General features: G+C 36.6%; 1 protein-coding gene across 5 annotated transcripts in view; it reads left to right on the forward strand.

The window, feature by feature from the left end:
- HAT1 (histone acetyltransferase 1) overlaps positions 1-17387 on the forward strand; it is a 66592-nt gene that overhangs the window by 27251 nt on the left and 21954 nt on the right. For all 5 annotated transcript variants that reach the window (XM_002923905.4, XM_034654741.1, XM_034654738.1 and 2 more), the window contains exons 5-8: positions 5883-6062; positions 6338-6459; positions 6959-7063; positions 7385-7491. In XM_002923905.4, coding sequence (XP_002923951.1) covers positions 5883-6062; positions 6338-6459; positions 6959-7063; positions 7385-7491 — 514 coding nt within the window. The remainder of the gene's footprint in view (positions 1-5882; positions 6063-6337; positions 6460-6958; positions 7064-7384; positions 7492-17387) is intronic.

The raw sequence follows: 17387 nt of genomic DNA on the forward strand, positions 1-17387 counted from the left end.
CCCATCCCCCTGTCCAGTAACCAACAGTTTGTTACCTGTATCTATGAATCTGTTTCTGTTTTGCCTTGTTTATTCATTTGTTTTGTTTTTTAGATTTCACGTAGCATAATACCCTGTAGGTCCATTGTGTTGTTGCAAATGGCAAGGTTTCATTTTCTTTATGACTGATAATCTGTTGTTTGTATGTATGTATGTGTGTGTGTATGTGTATATATGTATTTATATATATCCTATCTTTATCCATTTATCTATGATGGACACTTAAGGTTGTTTCCAAATCTTGCCTATTGTAAATAATGCTGCAGTGAACATAGGGGTGCATGTATCTCTTCAAATTGGTGTTTTCATTTTCTTCCAATACATATCCAGAAGTGGAATTGCTAGATTGTATAGTAGTTCTGTCTTTAATTTTTTGAAGAACCTTCATACTGTTTTCCATAGTGGCTGCATCAATTACATTCCCAACAACAGTGTATGAGGGTTCTCCACTTTTCTCTACTTTTTAGTATGACGCGATCCCATTTGTTTATTTTAGCTTTTGTTGCCCTTGCCTGAGGAGACTAGTCTGAAAACATATGGCTAAGACCAGTGTTAAAGAGCTTATTGCCTTTGTTTTCTTCTAGGAGTTTATGGTTTCAAGCCTCACATTCAATTCTTTAATCCATTTTGAATTTATTTTTGCATGTATGATGTATTGGAGGGGTCCAGTTTCATTCTTTTGCATGTGGCTGTTCAGTTTTCCTAATGCCCGTTGTTTATTCTTGCCTCCTTTGTCATCAATTAATTGACTTTATCTATCTATCTATCTATCTATCTATCTTTCTATCTATCTATATGGGTTTATTGCTAGGCATTCTATTCTGTTGCATTGATCCCTGTGTTTGTTTCTGTGCCAGTACCATACTGTTTTGATTACTATAGCTTTGTAGTCCACTATAGTGTGAAATCAGGGAGTGTGGTATCTCCAGCTTTGTTCTTTCTCAGGATTGCTTTGGCTATTCAGGATCTTTTGTGGTTCCATATGAATTTTAGGATTCTTTGTTCTAGTTCTATGAAAAATGCCGTTTGTATTTTGATGGAAGGTGCATCGAATCTGTAGATTGCTTTGAGTAGTACAAACATTTTAATAATATTAATTCTTCTAAACCATGAGTATAGTATGTCTTCCCATTTATTTGTGTTGTCTTCAATGTCTTTCATCTTACACTTTTCAGAGCCTCCTGGTTTTTTCTCTAAAGGTAATTTAATTGCCTTTTAGTGTAAGAGTTTATGACTAAGATTGTTCAGTCTTGATAATTGCTAGCATTTCTGGGAAAAGGTTTGGCAGAGGAAGTTGAAATACATGGGTACAGTTTGTATTATCTGTGAACTTCAATCATCTATTTTATCCTTGTCTCCTACTAATATGGACTGAATTTGAGAGTAGATGAGAGCAGATTTTTTAAATTTTCTGGATTCTTTAGCCTTTTATAGAAAAACCCTGTGTACTTACAAAAACTTAATCTTGAGGAAATGAAAAAATAATCTTTGGTAGACTAATAATATTTCACTATGCGTTTTTTGATAATTACCTACCTACTTAACATGGCTTTTTTAATCACTATTTCAAAAATAACTCACCGTAGACAAATTTACACAAATGGTAGTGTTTAGAAAAAGATACTAAAGGGGCGCCTGGGTGGCACAGCGGTTAAGCGTCTGCCTTCGGCTCAGGGCGTGATCCCGGCGTTATGGGAGAGCCCCACATCAGGCTCCTCTGCTAGGAGCCTGCTTCTTCCTCTCCCACTCCCCCTGCTTGTGTTCCCTCTCTCGCTGGCTGTCTCTATCTCTGTCGAATAAATAAAAATAATATCTTTAAAAAAAAAAAAAAAAGAAAAAGATACTAAAGATGTAATTTGGTTTTCAAATATGGATAAATACAAATAAAGTGTAAACATATTTATATCAGCAGACTACCAGTTACTTTCAGGCGCATTGCTTTATGTAGTGATGAGGAAAAGCAAAAATTGTTTCATGGGAACATCACATGTGTAACAAAGTATAGAACATTGGAAGTTGAAATGACCATAGTGAAAGAGTATACAGTCTAAAACATTTCATCATGACTCACCTAAGAACTAAATAGAATAGTTACCATTAATACTTTCTTTTTTTAAAAAGCTATTGCTAAATGTTTGGAAAACATTCANATTTATTTATTTATTTGACAGAGATAGAGACAGCCAGCTAGAGAGGGAACACAAGCAGGGGGAGTGGGAGAGGAAGAAGCAGGCTCATAGCGGAAGAGCCTGATGTGGGGCTCGATCCCAGAACGCCGGGATCACGCCCTGAGCCGAAGGCGTTCGCTTAACCGCTGTGCCACCCAGGTGCCCCTAATACTTTCTTTTTTTAAAAAGCTATTGCTAAATGTTTGGAAAACATTCATAAGGCATGTCTTTATTAATTAAATAGATCAGGTTGTATTCTGGATTCTTGATCTGTTCAGCTTAATTTTTTTTTTTTAACACAGGTTTGTAAAAAAATTTCTTAAAAGTAGGCTCCATGTCCAGTGTGGAGCCCAATGCAGGGCTTGAACTCATGACCCTGAGATCAAGACCCGAGCTGAGATCAAGAGTCAGATACTTAACCAACTGAACCACCCAAGCGCCCCTTCTTCCTATCTTTTCTATAAGTACATTTTTCCATAAGTTTAATTGAAATTTAAAATAATACCCTTGAAGGTAGGGAATTTTTCAGTGGTCTTCAGAAATATAATCTGAACTTTTAGCTACAAGCATTGGAACTAAAAGCTTCAGTTAATCTTTGATTTAATGTTGAATTTAAAAAAGATGAGATGTGGGGGGTGCCTGGCTGGCTCAGTCATTACAGCATGTGACTCTTTTTTTTCTTTTTTTTTTTAAGATTTATTTATTTTAGAGAGCACATGCACATGCTTGCATGGTGGGGGAAGAGGGGGAGAGAAACTCAGGCAGACTCCAAGCTGAGCATGGAGCCCGAAGTGGGGCTTGATCCCATGACCCCGAGATCACATCTTGAGCCAAAACCAAGTCAGGTCCTCAACCAACTGTGCTACCCAGGCGCCTGGAGCATGCAACTCTTGATCTAGGGTTTGTGAGTTCAAGCCCTGTCTTGGACTTAGAGCCTACTAAAATAAATAATGAATAAAAATTTTAAAAGTAAAAAAGTTCTTTTTAAAATGGTGATATGGGTTTTTCTGTAGTGATGTTTTTATTATCTGGCCAGTAATCCAGTACGAAAAATGAATATTTAACTGAACTAAATTAGAGGAGTACAGATCTCTACAACCAGTGGTAATAGGATTTTTTTTCCTTAAAACAGATCTATTTAATAGGGAAATGCATACATTTTTTTCTCTAGTGAAGCAAGATTCTGAATTGTAGGTTTGAAGAGCCCTTTGGTTTTATGTCCTATGTTTTATGTAATATATCTGATACAAATTTTCTCTAACCTGTCATGTATAACAGAGTCCTCGTTTTTAAACTTAGCCTTTTATTCTCCTGTAAAAGTTCTTAAAGTAATGTGTAAACATTCCCAGAGCAAAATATTTATTTGAAGATATTTATTACGATATATAGGTATCCTTTGAAGGCTGAAAGCTAACTCTCTTTCACCTTTGTTGAGCTCAGACCTTTGGGTTGCTCTGTCTTCCACCAGAACCGCTACTTGAAACTTAGAGTTTCTAAGATCTTTGAAGTACATTTGATGCAAGATATGTGAAGTTATTTGATCATACTTTGCAATGCCTTGTTGAGAAGACAGGATACAGGGAAAGTTTGTTTTTTTCTTGTTGTTGTTAGTCACCATACAGTACATCCCCAGTTCTTGATGCAATGTTCCATGATCAGGGAAAGTTTTTAAAAGTTAAAATTAAATATACTATGAATGCTCTGAGTATTTTCTTTTAAACTGGTTGATTATAAACCTCTTTATTTAAAAGTAGCGTTTCTTGACTTTTTTTTTTACCTTGAACTAAAATTATACTACTTTGGGGCGCCTGGGTGGCTCAGTCATTAGCGTCTGCCTTCAGCTCAGGTCATGATCCCAGCGTTCTGGGATCGAGCCCCGCATCGGGCTCCCTGCTCAGCAGGAAGCCTGCTTCTCCCTCTCCCACTCTCCCTGCTTGTGTTCCCTCTATTGCTGCCTCTTTCTCTGTCAAATAAATAGAATCTTTAAAAAAATTAAAATAAAATTATACTACTTTCTCCATTGTTACTTTGGATTTTAATTGCCACACATCAGACCCATTAAGACTATTCCTTATTATTACAGTTTCCTCTTGTAATTATTGAAATTGTATATATTCTATAAAATATGTTTAAGATAGTCTCTTCACGTTAGATAGCAGTTTAAACAAAAAATGTCAAATGTAGTTTATTTGGTTTAGAGGGTAAATGAACACATATTAGAAATAAGCTGTTGGGTAAAATACTGAAGAGCTATATTTTAAATAATAGCTCTTTTTTTTTAATAGCTATAAACAAGTTATGTATAAATGTTGGTGGTACCAGAGCATTGAAAATAAAACTTGTTTGTGATAAACTCTGTCCTTGGTTCTCTATCCTAAAATGTAACTGAATGATAATAAAGTGCTATTCATCTGCAGGTGCATTGCTTCTACTTAGTTAAAAGATGGTTGAAAGGACAGGAATTAGTAGCATGTTGTATTAGCCTTTTGTAGTGTATTTTGTCCTAAGCATCTTAATTTCCCTGTTTTGAATGCTAAGTAGCAAGGGTCTTGGTTTAGAACTAATACCCATCATGCATGTAAACGGTATGAAAGAGCTGCTTAGTAAGTTAACACAAAGTGTTCTTGTGTCAGTCCTTGTGGAAATAGATACAATACAAACATTACAGCTGAACTCACGGCAAACTCCATTAAGTAAAAACCTGGCCTCATTGTTCAGGAAAAAGTTTGAATAGAATGCAAGCTCATTTTGTTGAATGTAATGTCAGGCTTTTAGGGACTGTATTGAGGGATAAGGTTTTGTTAAGTTGAGACCAATTCATTAAGTTTTATTGCCTGGTGAGAAGCAGTAATACTTTATTGTAAGACTTCATCAAATATTCATGGTTAAAGAGAAGTAGTAAATGTATTCAATCAAGTGGTCTTTTGGGGTTTTGAAAGGGATTATGAAGTCTGCTCAGCTGATAGTTTTAACATTCATTGAGGTTGTTTAACAAGGGTAATTTTAGTCTCTGAGTTTAATTTTGTTGTCCAGGCTTGTCTCTTTTTACTGTCACAAATCCAAGTCTATAAAAATTGTGTCACATTATAGGGATGAGTGGATAATATATCCATTCATGTAAATTATGTATGTCCTAAGTGGGTATATTTTTTAAATTTTCATGTTAATACTGAGTTTAATGTATGAAGGAGTTATGACCTGTCTATTTGTTCATTGTGAGTTTGCTATTCGTTTGGTCAGACTACAACCTCACCTTACTGCTGCTTGTGATCTTTTCATGTCTTGGATAATATGGTCTCCTTGACATACATAAAATAATAAGCAGCCTTTTGTTTGGGCCAGTTCAAATTGTCCTGAAGGGATAAAGTCAGCATTTTTTAGATAATGTTAGAAATTTCAGTAGCGTTGCCCTCATTCTTATACTTGATTTCAGGCTACCTGTCTCTTCTTTTTTATTTCTGTATTATACTTATGCTCATCTCAGATTTGGGTGATAGTCTCTTGTGCACACAAAACTCATCCTTTCCCAGTTCTCCCTGTGTTTACTTCTTTAATTGTGAACTGCAGTTTTGTGTTTTTGTGAGTTTTGTCCATTTCAAAGAAATTAAGCATATTCAACTAAAAGTCAAATTTGTTATTAATTTTTTCTTACGTCTTTTAACCTCTATTCTTTAGGCAGATGACGTTGAGGGCAAAATTAGACAAATCATCCCACCTGGATTTTGTACAAACACGAATGATTTTCTCTCTTTGCTGGAAAAAGAAGTTGATTTCAAGCCATTTGGAACCTTACTCCATACATATTCTGTTCTCAGTCCAACAGGAGGGGAAAACTTTACCTTTCAGATATACAAGGTAAAGAGAAATTTGAATATTTCTTGGGTAAAAGTGCTCCAGTTGCCTGAAACCTGTATGCTGTTGTGTTGTGTTATTTTCAGTGACTCATTTCTAGCTTCAGGAAACAAGTTTCTATCAGCGTTAAAAACAAAGATCTATTTTGTATGTGTGTCTGTGTACACATCTTAATCTGAGACTTCTAAACATTTTCCCACAGGATAGTTTTGTGTTCTACAGACTTTCACTTACCTCTGTGATGAGTTTCACCTGACTTTTCCTGGCTTTTTCCCTAGGCTGACATGACATGTAGCGGCTTTCGAGAATATCATGAAAGGCTTCAGACCTTTTTGATGTGGTTTATTGAAACTGCTAGCTTTATTGACGTGGATGATGAAAGATGGCACTACTTTCTAGTGTAAGTACAGTTCTAAAGCAACAGTAGACCTTATTACCTCCACAAAGCCGCATTTTAATTGTGGCGGCCCAATTATTGGGACAGTATAATGATATTTTTCCCAGGAAAGAAAAACTATTGTTTATGAGGCTTGAGTTTTCCTTCATTATGCTTTCGGAGACCTTGAGAATAGAGCTGAATTAAATGCTGTTGTCCGTTAGGACCCTGAATGTAGGCTTAAACAGTAAAATGAGCTTTGCCTGTGTTTTCTTTTACTTGCCACCTATTCATCTTTATAATAGGCAAGTGCACTGAAGTGATGTAAAGAGGTCTGATTTATCCAAGTTGCTGCACACCAATTAAGTGAATTGTACATTCAGAACATAGCAGGTGTACCCATTGGGCCCTCACAGAGTAGCTTGCTGACACTGAAAATTCAGTCAGAGAATGGAAAAGAAAATGGACACTGCATGGGAGCGCGACTGTAATTGACCTGCTTGGCTTTCTGTTTTATCTGCAGATTTGAGAAGTATAATAAGGATGGAGCTACGCTCTTTGCGACCGTAGGCTACATGACAGTCTATAATTACTATGTGTACCCAGACAAAACCCGGCCACGTGTAAGGTAATTGGCGGTATAACACGTGCCTTGTCTTTTATTTCAGAAGAAGGAACTGCTGAAGTTTCCAATACTTGTTATAATAGTGTTGATTTGTTTAAAAAAATCACTATTATTCATTGGCTATGTACTGATTTATTTCATTGTTCCCTTTGAAACAGTGTGGAAGATTAAACCAATTTTGAGTATCTCAACAATTTTTTGGTTTCTTGAAGGCCGACTGAAAAAAAAGACCCACTAACTTTAAAATGTTCTTAATACTACAGTGATTTGCAATTTTTAAACGGATCATGTTGTGATATTTTTACAATCATTTCTTTACTGTAGTCAGATGCTGATACTGACTCCATTTCAAGGTCAAGGCCATGGTGCTCAACTTCTTGAAACAGTTCATAGATACTACATTGCATCTCCTTCTGTTCTTGATATTACAGGTATGTAAAATTTGATTTGTTACTGAAAGAGCCTTTATAAAGTGTCTCTTTACTGATTAATTTTGGTTTTGTCAAAAATAACTATCCTGTTTTAAATAGTAGCATTCTCTTGGGGTCTTTTTGGAATTATGTAAAGATGATTTATGGTTACATTTTAAGATTTTTTTTTTTTTTTTTTAATTTATAAGACAGAGATAGAGACAGCCAGCGAGAGAGGGAACACAAGCAGGGGGAGTGGGAGAGGAAGAAGCAGGCCCATAGCAGAGGAGCCTGACGTGGGGCTCGATCCCACAACGCCGGGATCACGCCCTGAGCCGAAGGCAGACGCTTAACCGCTCTGCCACCCAGGCGCCCCTATGGTTACATTTTAAGTTATAAGCCTTTGGTGGGATTGGATTGTATATCCAAGTAAGAAGTGCTTTATGAATTGAACAAATTGAAGATAATGAATTGAATATATATTGGGAGATCGTGGTCAGGCATATGTACTTTGTAAGTGTGATGTCACTTAGTAGTTCAGTTGATTTGGCCAACCATTGCATTGCTCAAATGCCCTGCTCTAATTTTCATGTAGTGGAAGAATATTCTAAACCTTACTGAGAAAGAAAAACCAAGGCAAATAATTCCTGAATAGAGTACACATTTCTTAAGGCAGGTATTTTTTATTCCTAAAATGCGTGCCTTCACACCAGTAGTTTATAAGGTGAAATGCAGGCCTGTTTGTTTTGAAAACATCTTTCATTATGAATTAGCCAGAGAAGAAGTATTATGAATAGGATACTTAGGAGAAGGAGAGAGACGATCCTCTTTTTAAAGTCATAATTAGATGGAGTTTACAGATGATAGTATATAAACGTGTTAGCTACCACAGAACAGAGTGGCCCACGGAACATTTATGTTTTCATTTTCTTTCCCCTGAGTAACACCCTTTCAAATTTGGTAACTCAGAAAGTTGCTGATTAAACTGAAAGTCAGCCTTCTTTTTTTTTTAATGAAAAATATTAGACCAGATATTTATATCCAAATTAGGTATTACATTTTATTCATAACAATTTGAGTACATTTTTGTTTTTAAAATTGCAGTGCTTAACACACACTAAAATTTTAATTTGTTTAAAAAATGCTGTTTTGGAATTTTATTTTACCACTTTGTTTAAAGACACCAAAAAAAAAAAAAAAGTACTGGATGTGGGACTAACAAGAATATAAGTAGGCTTGTGAAAAAAACAAAAGAATATAAATAGGTTAATAGGCAGATTATTAGCTTTTCATGTAATGTAGTGGTTTTACTTGTCCAGAGTAAATGAAGTTACTCCAAAACAGATTCTGAATTGATCCTATAGACTAATAAAAAACTGGAGGGAAAACATTTTGTTTTTAAAAGGGAGTTCCACGTTTATAGAGTTGAATTATTTTTTCATCTGACTTTCGTGCTACTGTGAAATGGTTTAGAAATTTGGGAGATAAAGAAGTAACTACTTAAGTTGGTTTATATCAAAAGTTACAGATTGTTTAAGTGACACCTTTACTAGCTAAGTGAAAAATTATAGAAACATAATAAAAATGACGATACTTTTTAACTAAGCTAAAAATTGTTTAGCTTCTGTTTACTTTATAGAGCTTGGACTTGGTGATACACGAAGGGACTTCTTTGGTGATTTTAATCTGGAGACTTAGAGTTCACATAAGTAGTCTTTGTCCATTCTCTAGTGGGTAATGTGCCAGCGGGAGTTGTTTCTGTGAAGCCTCTTAACCATTTTCTTCTGTCTACTCCAACCAATAAAGTCCTTGATACTTAGCGCCAATTAGCAGATAAAGAATTTTATTTCTTAAATCTCAGTGAAGAGTCATCAATAGTGGTAGCCTCTATTCATTGCAAACTGACGTCTCCAAAGAGAAAAGGCTAAACATGCTAAAGGACTTCTGAATTTGAAAACTGGATACCAGCTTTTATTTTCAATGTTAACATTTCTCAGCATTATAAATTAATAAAATTCCTTATCAGCTGTTTTCGTGAAGATATTTCTTTTAAATTTCCATACCCAGTCTTTTTAAAAAAGAAAATAACAGGATTTTTCACTTTTGAGTCATTTTAGTAACTTGTTTCTCCATTATTTTGTATATATATTTCTAACTTGGATCTTTAGCAGGTTCCGGATCTCCCTTTGCAATCCTGAATATTCTTTATACTGAGGTGGCTTTTTTCCTGCTAAACATAAAGCCGGATATAGTAATGATTAAAAGTTAACATTGACAGGCCTATGTTACAGGATAGATAGGTGTTTGTGGTGTAATTGCCACTCATTTTCTTTTTTAGCGCCTAGTTTTAAAGTAAAACACTGGAAGATGGTTCTTTATATCATGTACATCTTCCTGTTGAGGTTGTCACTATCTTAAGATAAAAAGCATTTGAATACACCTAAGTTGTGTGACCTTGTAAATTGAATCAATGATTTGTTTCTTCTAGAATTATGAAGAGAATTGAAGTTGGCAATAGAAACTGATCTTGGGCTGGAGTATATATCAGTATTACTAATCTGTCAGTGTATTAAGAGCTAATTATAAGTGTCTTTTAAATGTGCTTTATAGTACTGGAATGGAATATTTTAGAATATTATCTATAAGGTTTTTATACGTAGGTGGTTTGTGCTATCTCATTTCATATGATAATGATGCTAATATAGCATGTTAATATGGAGAGGTTTTTAAAAAAATGATAGAAGAGCACTTAAGTTGTTATATATATTTGGAAAAAAACTCAGTTTTTTATTTTGCATGCCACTATAGATTTACACTCAAGCAAATTTCATCTTTTAAATGTATTGCTTATCTTTGTAGCACGGAAATAAAGGAATTGAAAGGTATCACGAATTACTGAGTATCACTATTTTAAGTTCATTTTCAGTCTGACACTTTTGGTTAATGTGCTTAAAGATTGAAATGGTGACTTGGCCCCTTATATTGTCAGTCTGTAACAGCTTATGTAAAGCTAAATGGAAATTTTTTGCATGTTTTTTTGATTTATGTGAGAATTTCTGATAGGAATGTGCCATGAGTTTTTAGATTTTTCTCAGTTGTAATTCTTTTTTCTAGGATATGTTTTTTCCTAATTTTCTGAGGTCATATAAGTTACTTAAGCTATTACTCACACTAAATTTCATTTTGAATTGATATTAACACAGTTCTTTTTTCTAAATCAGTTTAGAAGAGGTAGACTTGGAAAAATTGACATTGAATAAGCTTGAGCCTCATCTTGTTAGTACTTTAAAAAAAATAAGAGATGCTTCTTTGAGAATTTTTGTCACTTAGAAGAGGTTTAATTAAAGCAACTTTATTGAGTTATGATTTCCATACCATAAAATTCACCCATTTTAAGTGTACAGTGCAGTGAGTTTTAGTGTGTCTGCCTAGTTTTGTAGCCATCACCACAGTCCAGTTTTAGAATATTTCTGTCACAGTAAAGAGATCCCACATGCCCATTTGCAGGCAGTCCCTATCCATTTCGAGTTAGTCTTTGTGTGTAAGTTTCTAAAATCATCTTTTTGCATTTGGCTATCCAGTTGACCCAATACCATTTGTTAAAAGGACTGTTTTTCCCCTATTGAATTGCCTTGGTACCTGTGTTGAAAATCAGGTGACCATAAACCTAGAGATTTATTTCTAGACTCTAATCATATGTATATGTCTGTCCTTATGCCAGTATCATACTGTCTTGATTAGGTTACCGTAGCTTTATACTGAGTTGGGTTTTTTTTTTTAATGATAATGTAAAGTTTAATATGCCAAATACATACATTGAATTTGTGGAGTGTGGTTTGCCTGGGTGCTACAGAGTAAACAGAAGTTTCTTGAAATATTAGATGAGTAGGGTTAAAAATGGATATTGGTCCTGCCCAGGTGGCTGGGAAATGGGGTAGGAAAAGGCAGAGAGGGGAGGCTTTAGTTAGAGGGGTCTGGCCAGGGACGAGCCATGACCCTCAGGGACTCGAAGTATAGTCTCTTTCTGAGTGAGCACCCAGGCAACACAGCCTGGGTCTGATTGTTGCAAACTCATCAGTGGCTGACCCCAGCACAACTTCCCTTTAAGGTGCAATCTACTTGCCAAATGAAGACGTCTTACCCCACCTCCTATGTACTCCATCTGCCCCCCAACAGAGGTTCTAAATTCTGAAAACAAAACCATTCCATTGGTTATATAGGAAATATAGCCCTTATCTTTTTGTCTCAAAGATAGCTGCTATTCCCTCTCCAGTCCCCCAGCTCTCCTTTCCCCCAAAATGATTTATGTGCTAAGATGATGAAGAGGAGGCCCAGGCCACAGGGGGAGCTTCTAGCTCTGAGGGGCTGCTTCAGTGGCGCCAGAGCATAGAGTGGGCAAGACACAGCAGAGGTCCTGGCAGTAGGGCCCAGTTCCTCCCACAGGCCGTGCTTACTTATTTAGAGTAAGTGATTGCATTCATTTTCCTGATAAAGTTGCATCATCTTTGCTTTCCTTGCTTCTTCTTTCTTCCGGGTGAGCTCCCGCACTTCTTTCTGCTCTTTATGGTTGATCTTCAGCCAGGTGAGGTCAACCTTGGCCTATTCTGTCTTTCCACTGAATGCATTTTAATGTAATGCTCTTTTGCTTTCTCTCGTGTCTTCTTTATCTTTCCTTGAAAGCTCCTTGGCTTCTCCAGATCCATTTCTGTTACCTTTCTGATTATCTGTGCCACCCAGTTGTGGTTCTTGATGTTGATGAGCCCTTTCACACCATTGCTGGTGGTCATCTTCATCATCCTCAGCTTCTCTCCTTGCTTCTCCTCTTCCCTGGCCTTTTGATTTCCAGCCTAGAGCTGTGTATCATTTTCCTAAGGGCTCATGTACTGCTGGCTAGGCCTTTGTGGCCTCCCTTGCTCCCTTTTTAGGCATCATGGCTCTGGCAACAATAGTGCCTCAGCCTTTCTATTGAGTTTCGAAATCAGAAAGTATTCTAGTCATGTTCTTTTTCAAAATTATTTTGGTCATACAAGATCCCTTGTGTTTTCATAAAAATTTTTCTGTTTTCTACTTATTTGATTCCCACTTTGATTTTTTATTATTTTCTTATTTCTTGGGTTCAATTTGCTCTTATTCTAATGAAGACTGAGACTTAGGTGTTTTGTTTGTTTGTTTAAGATTTATTTATTAGAGGGGCGCCTGGGTGGCTCAGTCGTTAAGCATCTGCCTTCGGCTCAGGGCGTGATCCCGGCATTGTGGGATCGAGCCCCGCATCAGGCTCCTCCGCTGGGAGCCTGCTTCTTCCTCTCCCACTCCCCCTGCTTGTGTTCCCTCTCTCGCTGGCTGTTCTCTGTCAAATAAATAAATGAAATCTTTAAAAAAACAAAAACCCAAAGATTTATTTATTACAGAGAAAGAGAGAGCAAGCACAAGCAGGGGGAGCAGGAGAGGGAGAAGGAGAAGCAGGCTCCCAGCAGAGGAGCCTGATGTGGGGCTCGATCCCAGGACCCTGGGATCACGCCCTGAGCCAAAGCAGACGCTTAACGACTGAGCCACCCAGGTGCCCCTTTAATATAGACATTTAAACATGCAAATACTTCCATATTTATATGTAACATGTATACTTACATATGAATATAAGCACTGCCTTAGCTGAGCACATACATTTTCATAAATGTTTTCATTCAGTTCAAAATATCTTGTTCTTTCTTTTCTTTCTTTTTTTTAAGTAATCTCTATACCCAATGTGGGGCTTAAATTTACAACCCTGAGATCAAGAGTTGCATGCTCTACCAACTGAGCCAGCCAGGTGCCCTGGTTCAAAATCTCTTCTAATGGCGTTTTGATTCATGGGTTACTTAGAAGCATGTTGTTTAATTTCCAAATATTGTGGATTCCCAAATTTCCTTCTGTTGATACCTAATTCTGTTGTTGTCAGAGAGTATGCTTTGTATGACTTCAGTTCTTTTTCATTTATTAAGTTTTGTTTTATGGTTTATCTTAGGGGTCCGTAAACTTTTTCTTTAAAGGGCCAAGTAATAAATATTTTATGCTCTGCAAAGCCATGTATGTTCTGTGTTGCCATCGGTGAGATTTGGCCCATGGGCCATCGTTTACTAATTTTTTGCCCATCATATGATCTATGATGGAGAATGTTCCATGTGTGCTTGAAAAGAATGTGTATTCTGCTGTTGTTGGGTGAAATGTTACCTGACTACGAGCTAGGTCAAGTTAGTTGATGGAACTGTTCAAGTCTTCTCTATATTTGCTGCTTTTTCTGTCTGGTTGTTCTATCCATTATTGAGTAGTGTTGAAATTCCCAGCTATTTTTGTTGAATTGTCTCTCTCTCCCCCCATTCTGTCAGTTCTTAATTCATTTATTTTGGGCCTCTGTTGTCAGTTGTATGTGTGTTTATAATTGTAATATCTTCTTCATGAATTAACTCGTCATTGTAAAATGTGACTTTTTTCTCTTGTAATTTTTTTCATTTTGAACTGTATTTTTTCCCAATTGTTTTTTGTGATAAGGCTTAACTCATCCTTTCACTCTCAGCCTTTGAATCTAAAATGTTTCTCTTGTAGACAGCATATATAGTTGGACCTTTTTTTAATCCAGTGACAGTCTCTGCTTTTTGATTGGAGTGCTTAATATATTTAGATTTAATGTAATTATCATTATGGTTGGAATTATGCTTCCCATTTTACTGTTTGTTTTCCATATGTTGCTTTTTGTTGTTGTTCTTTTGTGTTAAATAGATTCTATTTATTTATTTATTTTTTAAGTAGGCTCCATGCCCAACACGGGGCCCAGTGCAGGGCTTGAACTCACCACCCTGAGATCAAGACCTGAGCTGAGATCAAGAGTCAGATGCTTAACCGACTGAGCCACCCAGGCACCCCATAGATAGACAAATTTTAAATGAACAATTTTAATGCCTTTGTTTTGTTTTTGTTTTTCCACTTTAAGGTACTTTCTTAGTGGTTGCTCTGGGGATTACAATATGCGTCTTAATTTATCACAGTTTTCCTCAGATTAATAGTGAATTCCAGTAAAATAAAGAAATTATTTCATTATAATTATTCTTCCTCCTCTCTTTGTTCTACTGTTGTGATATATATTACATTTTTATATGTTAGGTACCAAACATTGGTTTTATTTAATTTTATTGTTTTTTCATGTTTTTTTATTATGTTAGTCATCATACAGTACATCCCCAGTTTCCGATGTAAAGTTCCATGATTCATTAGTTGCGTATAACACCCAGTGCACCATGCAATACGTGCCCTCCTTACTACCCATCATCAGTCTATCCCATTCCCCCACCCCCCTCTCCTCTTAGGCCCCCAGTTTGTTTCTCATAGTCCATACTCTCTCATGCTTCATTCCCCCTTCTGATCACCCCCCTTTCTTTATCCCTTTCTTCCCTTACCCATCTTCCCAGTTCTTATGTTCCATAGATGAGAGAAATCATATGATAATTGTCTTTATCTGCTTGACTTATTTCACTTAGCATTATCTCCTCCAGCGCCGTCCATGTTGCAGCAAATGTTGAGAACTCGTTCTTTCTGATAGCTGAGTAATATTCCATTGAATATATGGACCACAACTTCTTAATCCATTCATCTGTTGAAGGGCATCTCGGTTCCTTCCACGATTTGGCTGTTTTGGACAATGCTGCTATGAACATTGGGGTGCATATGGCCCTTCTCTTCAATACGTCTGTATCTTTGGGGTAAATACCCAGTACTGCAATGGCTGGGTCATAGGGTAGCTCAATTTTTAACTTAAGGGACCTCCACACTGTTTTCCAGAGTGGCTGTACCAACTTGCATTCCCAACAACAATGTAGGAGGGATCCCCTTTCTCCACATCCTCTCCAGCAATTGTTGTTTCTTGCCTTGTCAATTTTTGCCATTCTAACTGGAGTAAGGTGGTATCTTAGTGTGGTTTTGATTTGAATTTCCCTGATGGCTAATGATTTTGAACATTTTTTCATGTGTCTGTTAGCCATTTGTATGTCTTCATTGGAAAAGTGTCTGTTCATATCTTCTGCCCATTTTATGATTTGTTTATTTGTTTCTCGTGTATTGAGTTTGAGAAGTTCTTTGTAGATCTTGGATACCAGTCCTTTATCTGTGGTGTCCTTTGCAAATATATTCTCCCATTCCGTGGGCTGTCTCTTAGTTTTTTTTACTGTTTCCTTGGCTATGCAGAAGCTTTTTATCTTGATGAAGTCCCACAAGTTCAATTTATCTTTTGTCTCTCTTGCCTTTGGAGATGTGTCGTGAAAAAGGTTGCTCTGGCCGATGTCATAGAAGTTGTTGCCTATGTTCTCCTCTAGAATTTTGATGGATTCCTGTCTCACATTGAGGTCTTTCATCCATTTGGAGTTTATTTTTGTGTATGGTGTGAGAGAGTGGTCAAGTTTCATTCTTTTGCATGTAGCTGTCCAATTTTCCCAGCACCATTTATTGAAGAGACTGTCTTTTTTCCACCGGATGTTTTTTCCTGCTTTATCAAAGATTAGTTGCCCAAAGAGCCGAGGGTCCATTTCTGGGTTCTCTATTCTGTTCCATTGGTCGATGTGTCTGTTTTTGTGCCAGTACCATGCTGTCTTTGTGATCACAGCTTTGTAGTACAGCTCGAAATCCGGCATTGTGATGCCCCCAGCTTTGTTTTTCCTTTTCAACAGTTCCTTGGAGATTCGGGGCCTTTTCTGGTTCCATACAAATTTAAGGACTATTTGTTCCAGTTCTTTGAAAAATGTCCTCGGTATTTTGATCGGGATAGCATTGAAAGTGTAGATTGCTCTGGGTAGCATGGACATTTTAACTATGTTAATTCTTCCGATCCATGAGAATGAAATATTTTTCCATCTTTTTGTGTCTTCCTCAATATCTTTCAAAAGTGATCTATAGTTTCTAGCATATAGGTCCTTTACGTCTCTGGTTAAGTTAATTCCAAGGTAACGTATGGTTTTTGGTGCTATTGTAAATGGGATGGATTCCCTAATTTCTCTTTCTTCAGTCTCATTATTCGTGTATAGAAATGCAACTGATTTCTGAGCATTGATTTTGTATCCCGCCACATTACTGAATTGCTCTATAACTTCTAATAGTTTGGGAGTGGATTCTTTTGGGTTTTCCATATAGAGTATCATGTCATCTGCAAAGAGAGACATTTTGACTTCTTCTTTGATGATTTGGATACCTTTGATCCCTTTTTGTCTTCTGATTGCTGTTGCAAGGACTTCTAGTACTATGTTGAATAATAGTGGCGAGAGTGGGCATCCTTGTCGTGTTCCTGATCTTAAGGGAAAGGCTTCCAGCTTTTCCCCATTGAGAATAATGCTTGCAGTAGGCTTTTCATAGATGGCTTTTATGAGATTGAGAAATGTACCCTCTATTCCTACACTCTGAAGGGTTTTAATCAGGAAAGGATGCTGTATTTTGTCAAATGCTTTTTCTGCATCAATTGAGAGGATCATATGGTTCTTGAGTCTTTTCTTGTTGATATGATGTATCACATTGATTGATTTGCGAGTGTTGAACCATGCTTGCATCCCAGGTATGAATCCCACTTGGTCATGATGGATAATCCTTTTAATGTACTGTTGGATTCTATTAGCAAGGATCTTGTTGAGGATTTTGGCANTGTTGAATAATAGTGGCAAGAGTGGGCATCCTTGTCGTGTACCTGATCTTAAGGGAAAGGCTTCCAGCTTTTCCCCTTTGAGAATAATATTTGCTGTAGGCTTTTCATAGATGGCTTTTATGAGATTGAGAAATGTACCCTCGATTCCTACACTCTGAAAGGTTTTAATCAGGAAAGGATGATGTATTTTGTCAAATGCTTTTTCTGCATCAATTGACAGGATCATATGGTTCTTGAGTCTTTTCTTGTTGATATGATGTATCAC

Source organism: Ailuropoda melanoleuca, chromosome 2 (assembly GCF_002007445.2).
Source record: "Ailuropoda melanoleuca isolate Jingjing chromosome 2, ASM200744v2, whole genome shotgun sequence".
NCBI classification, from domain to species: Eukaryota; Metazoa; Chordata; class Mammalia; order Carnivora; family Ursidae; genus Ailuropoda; species Ailuropoda melanoleuca.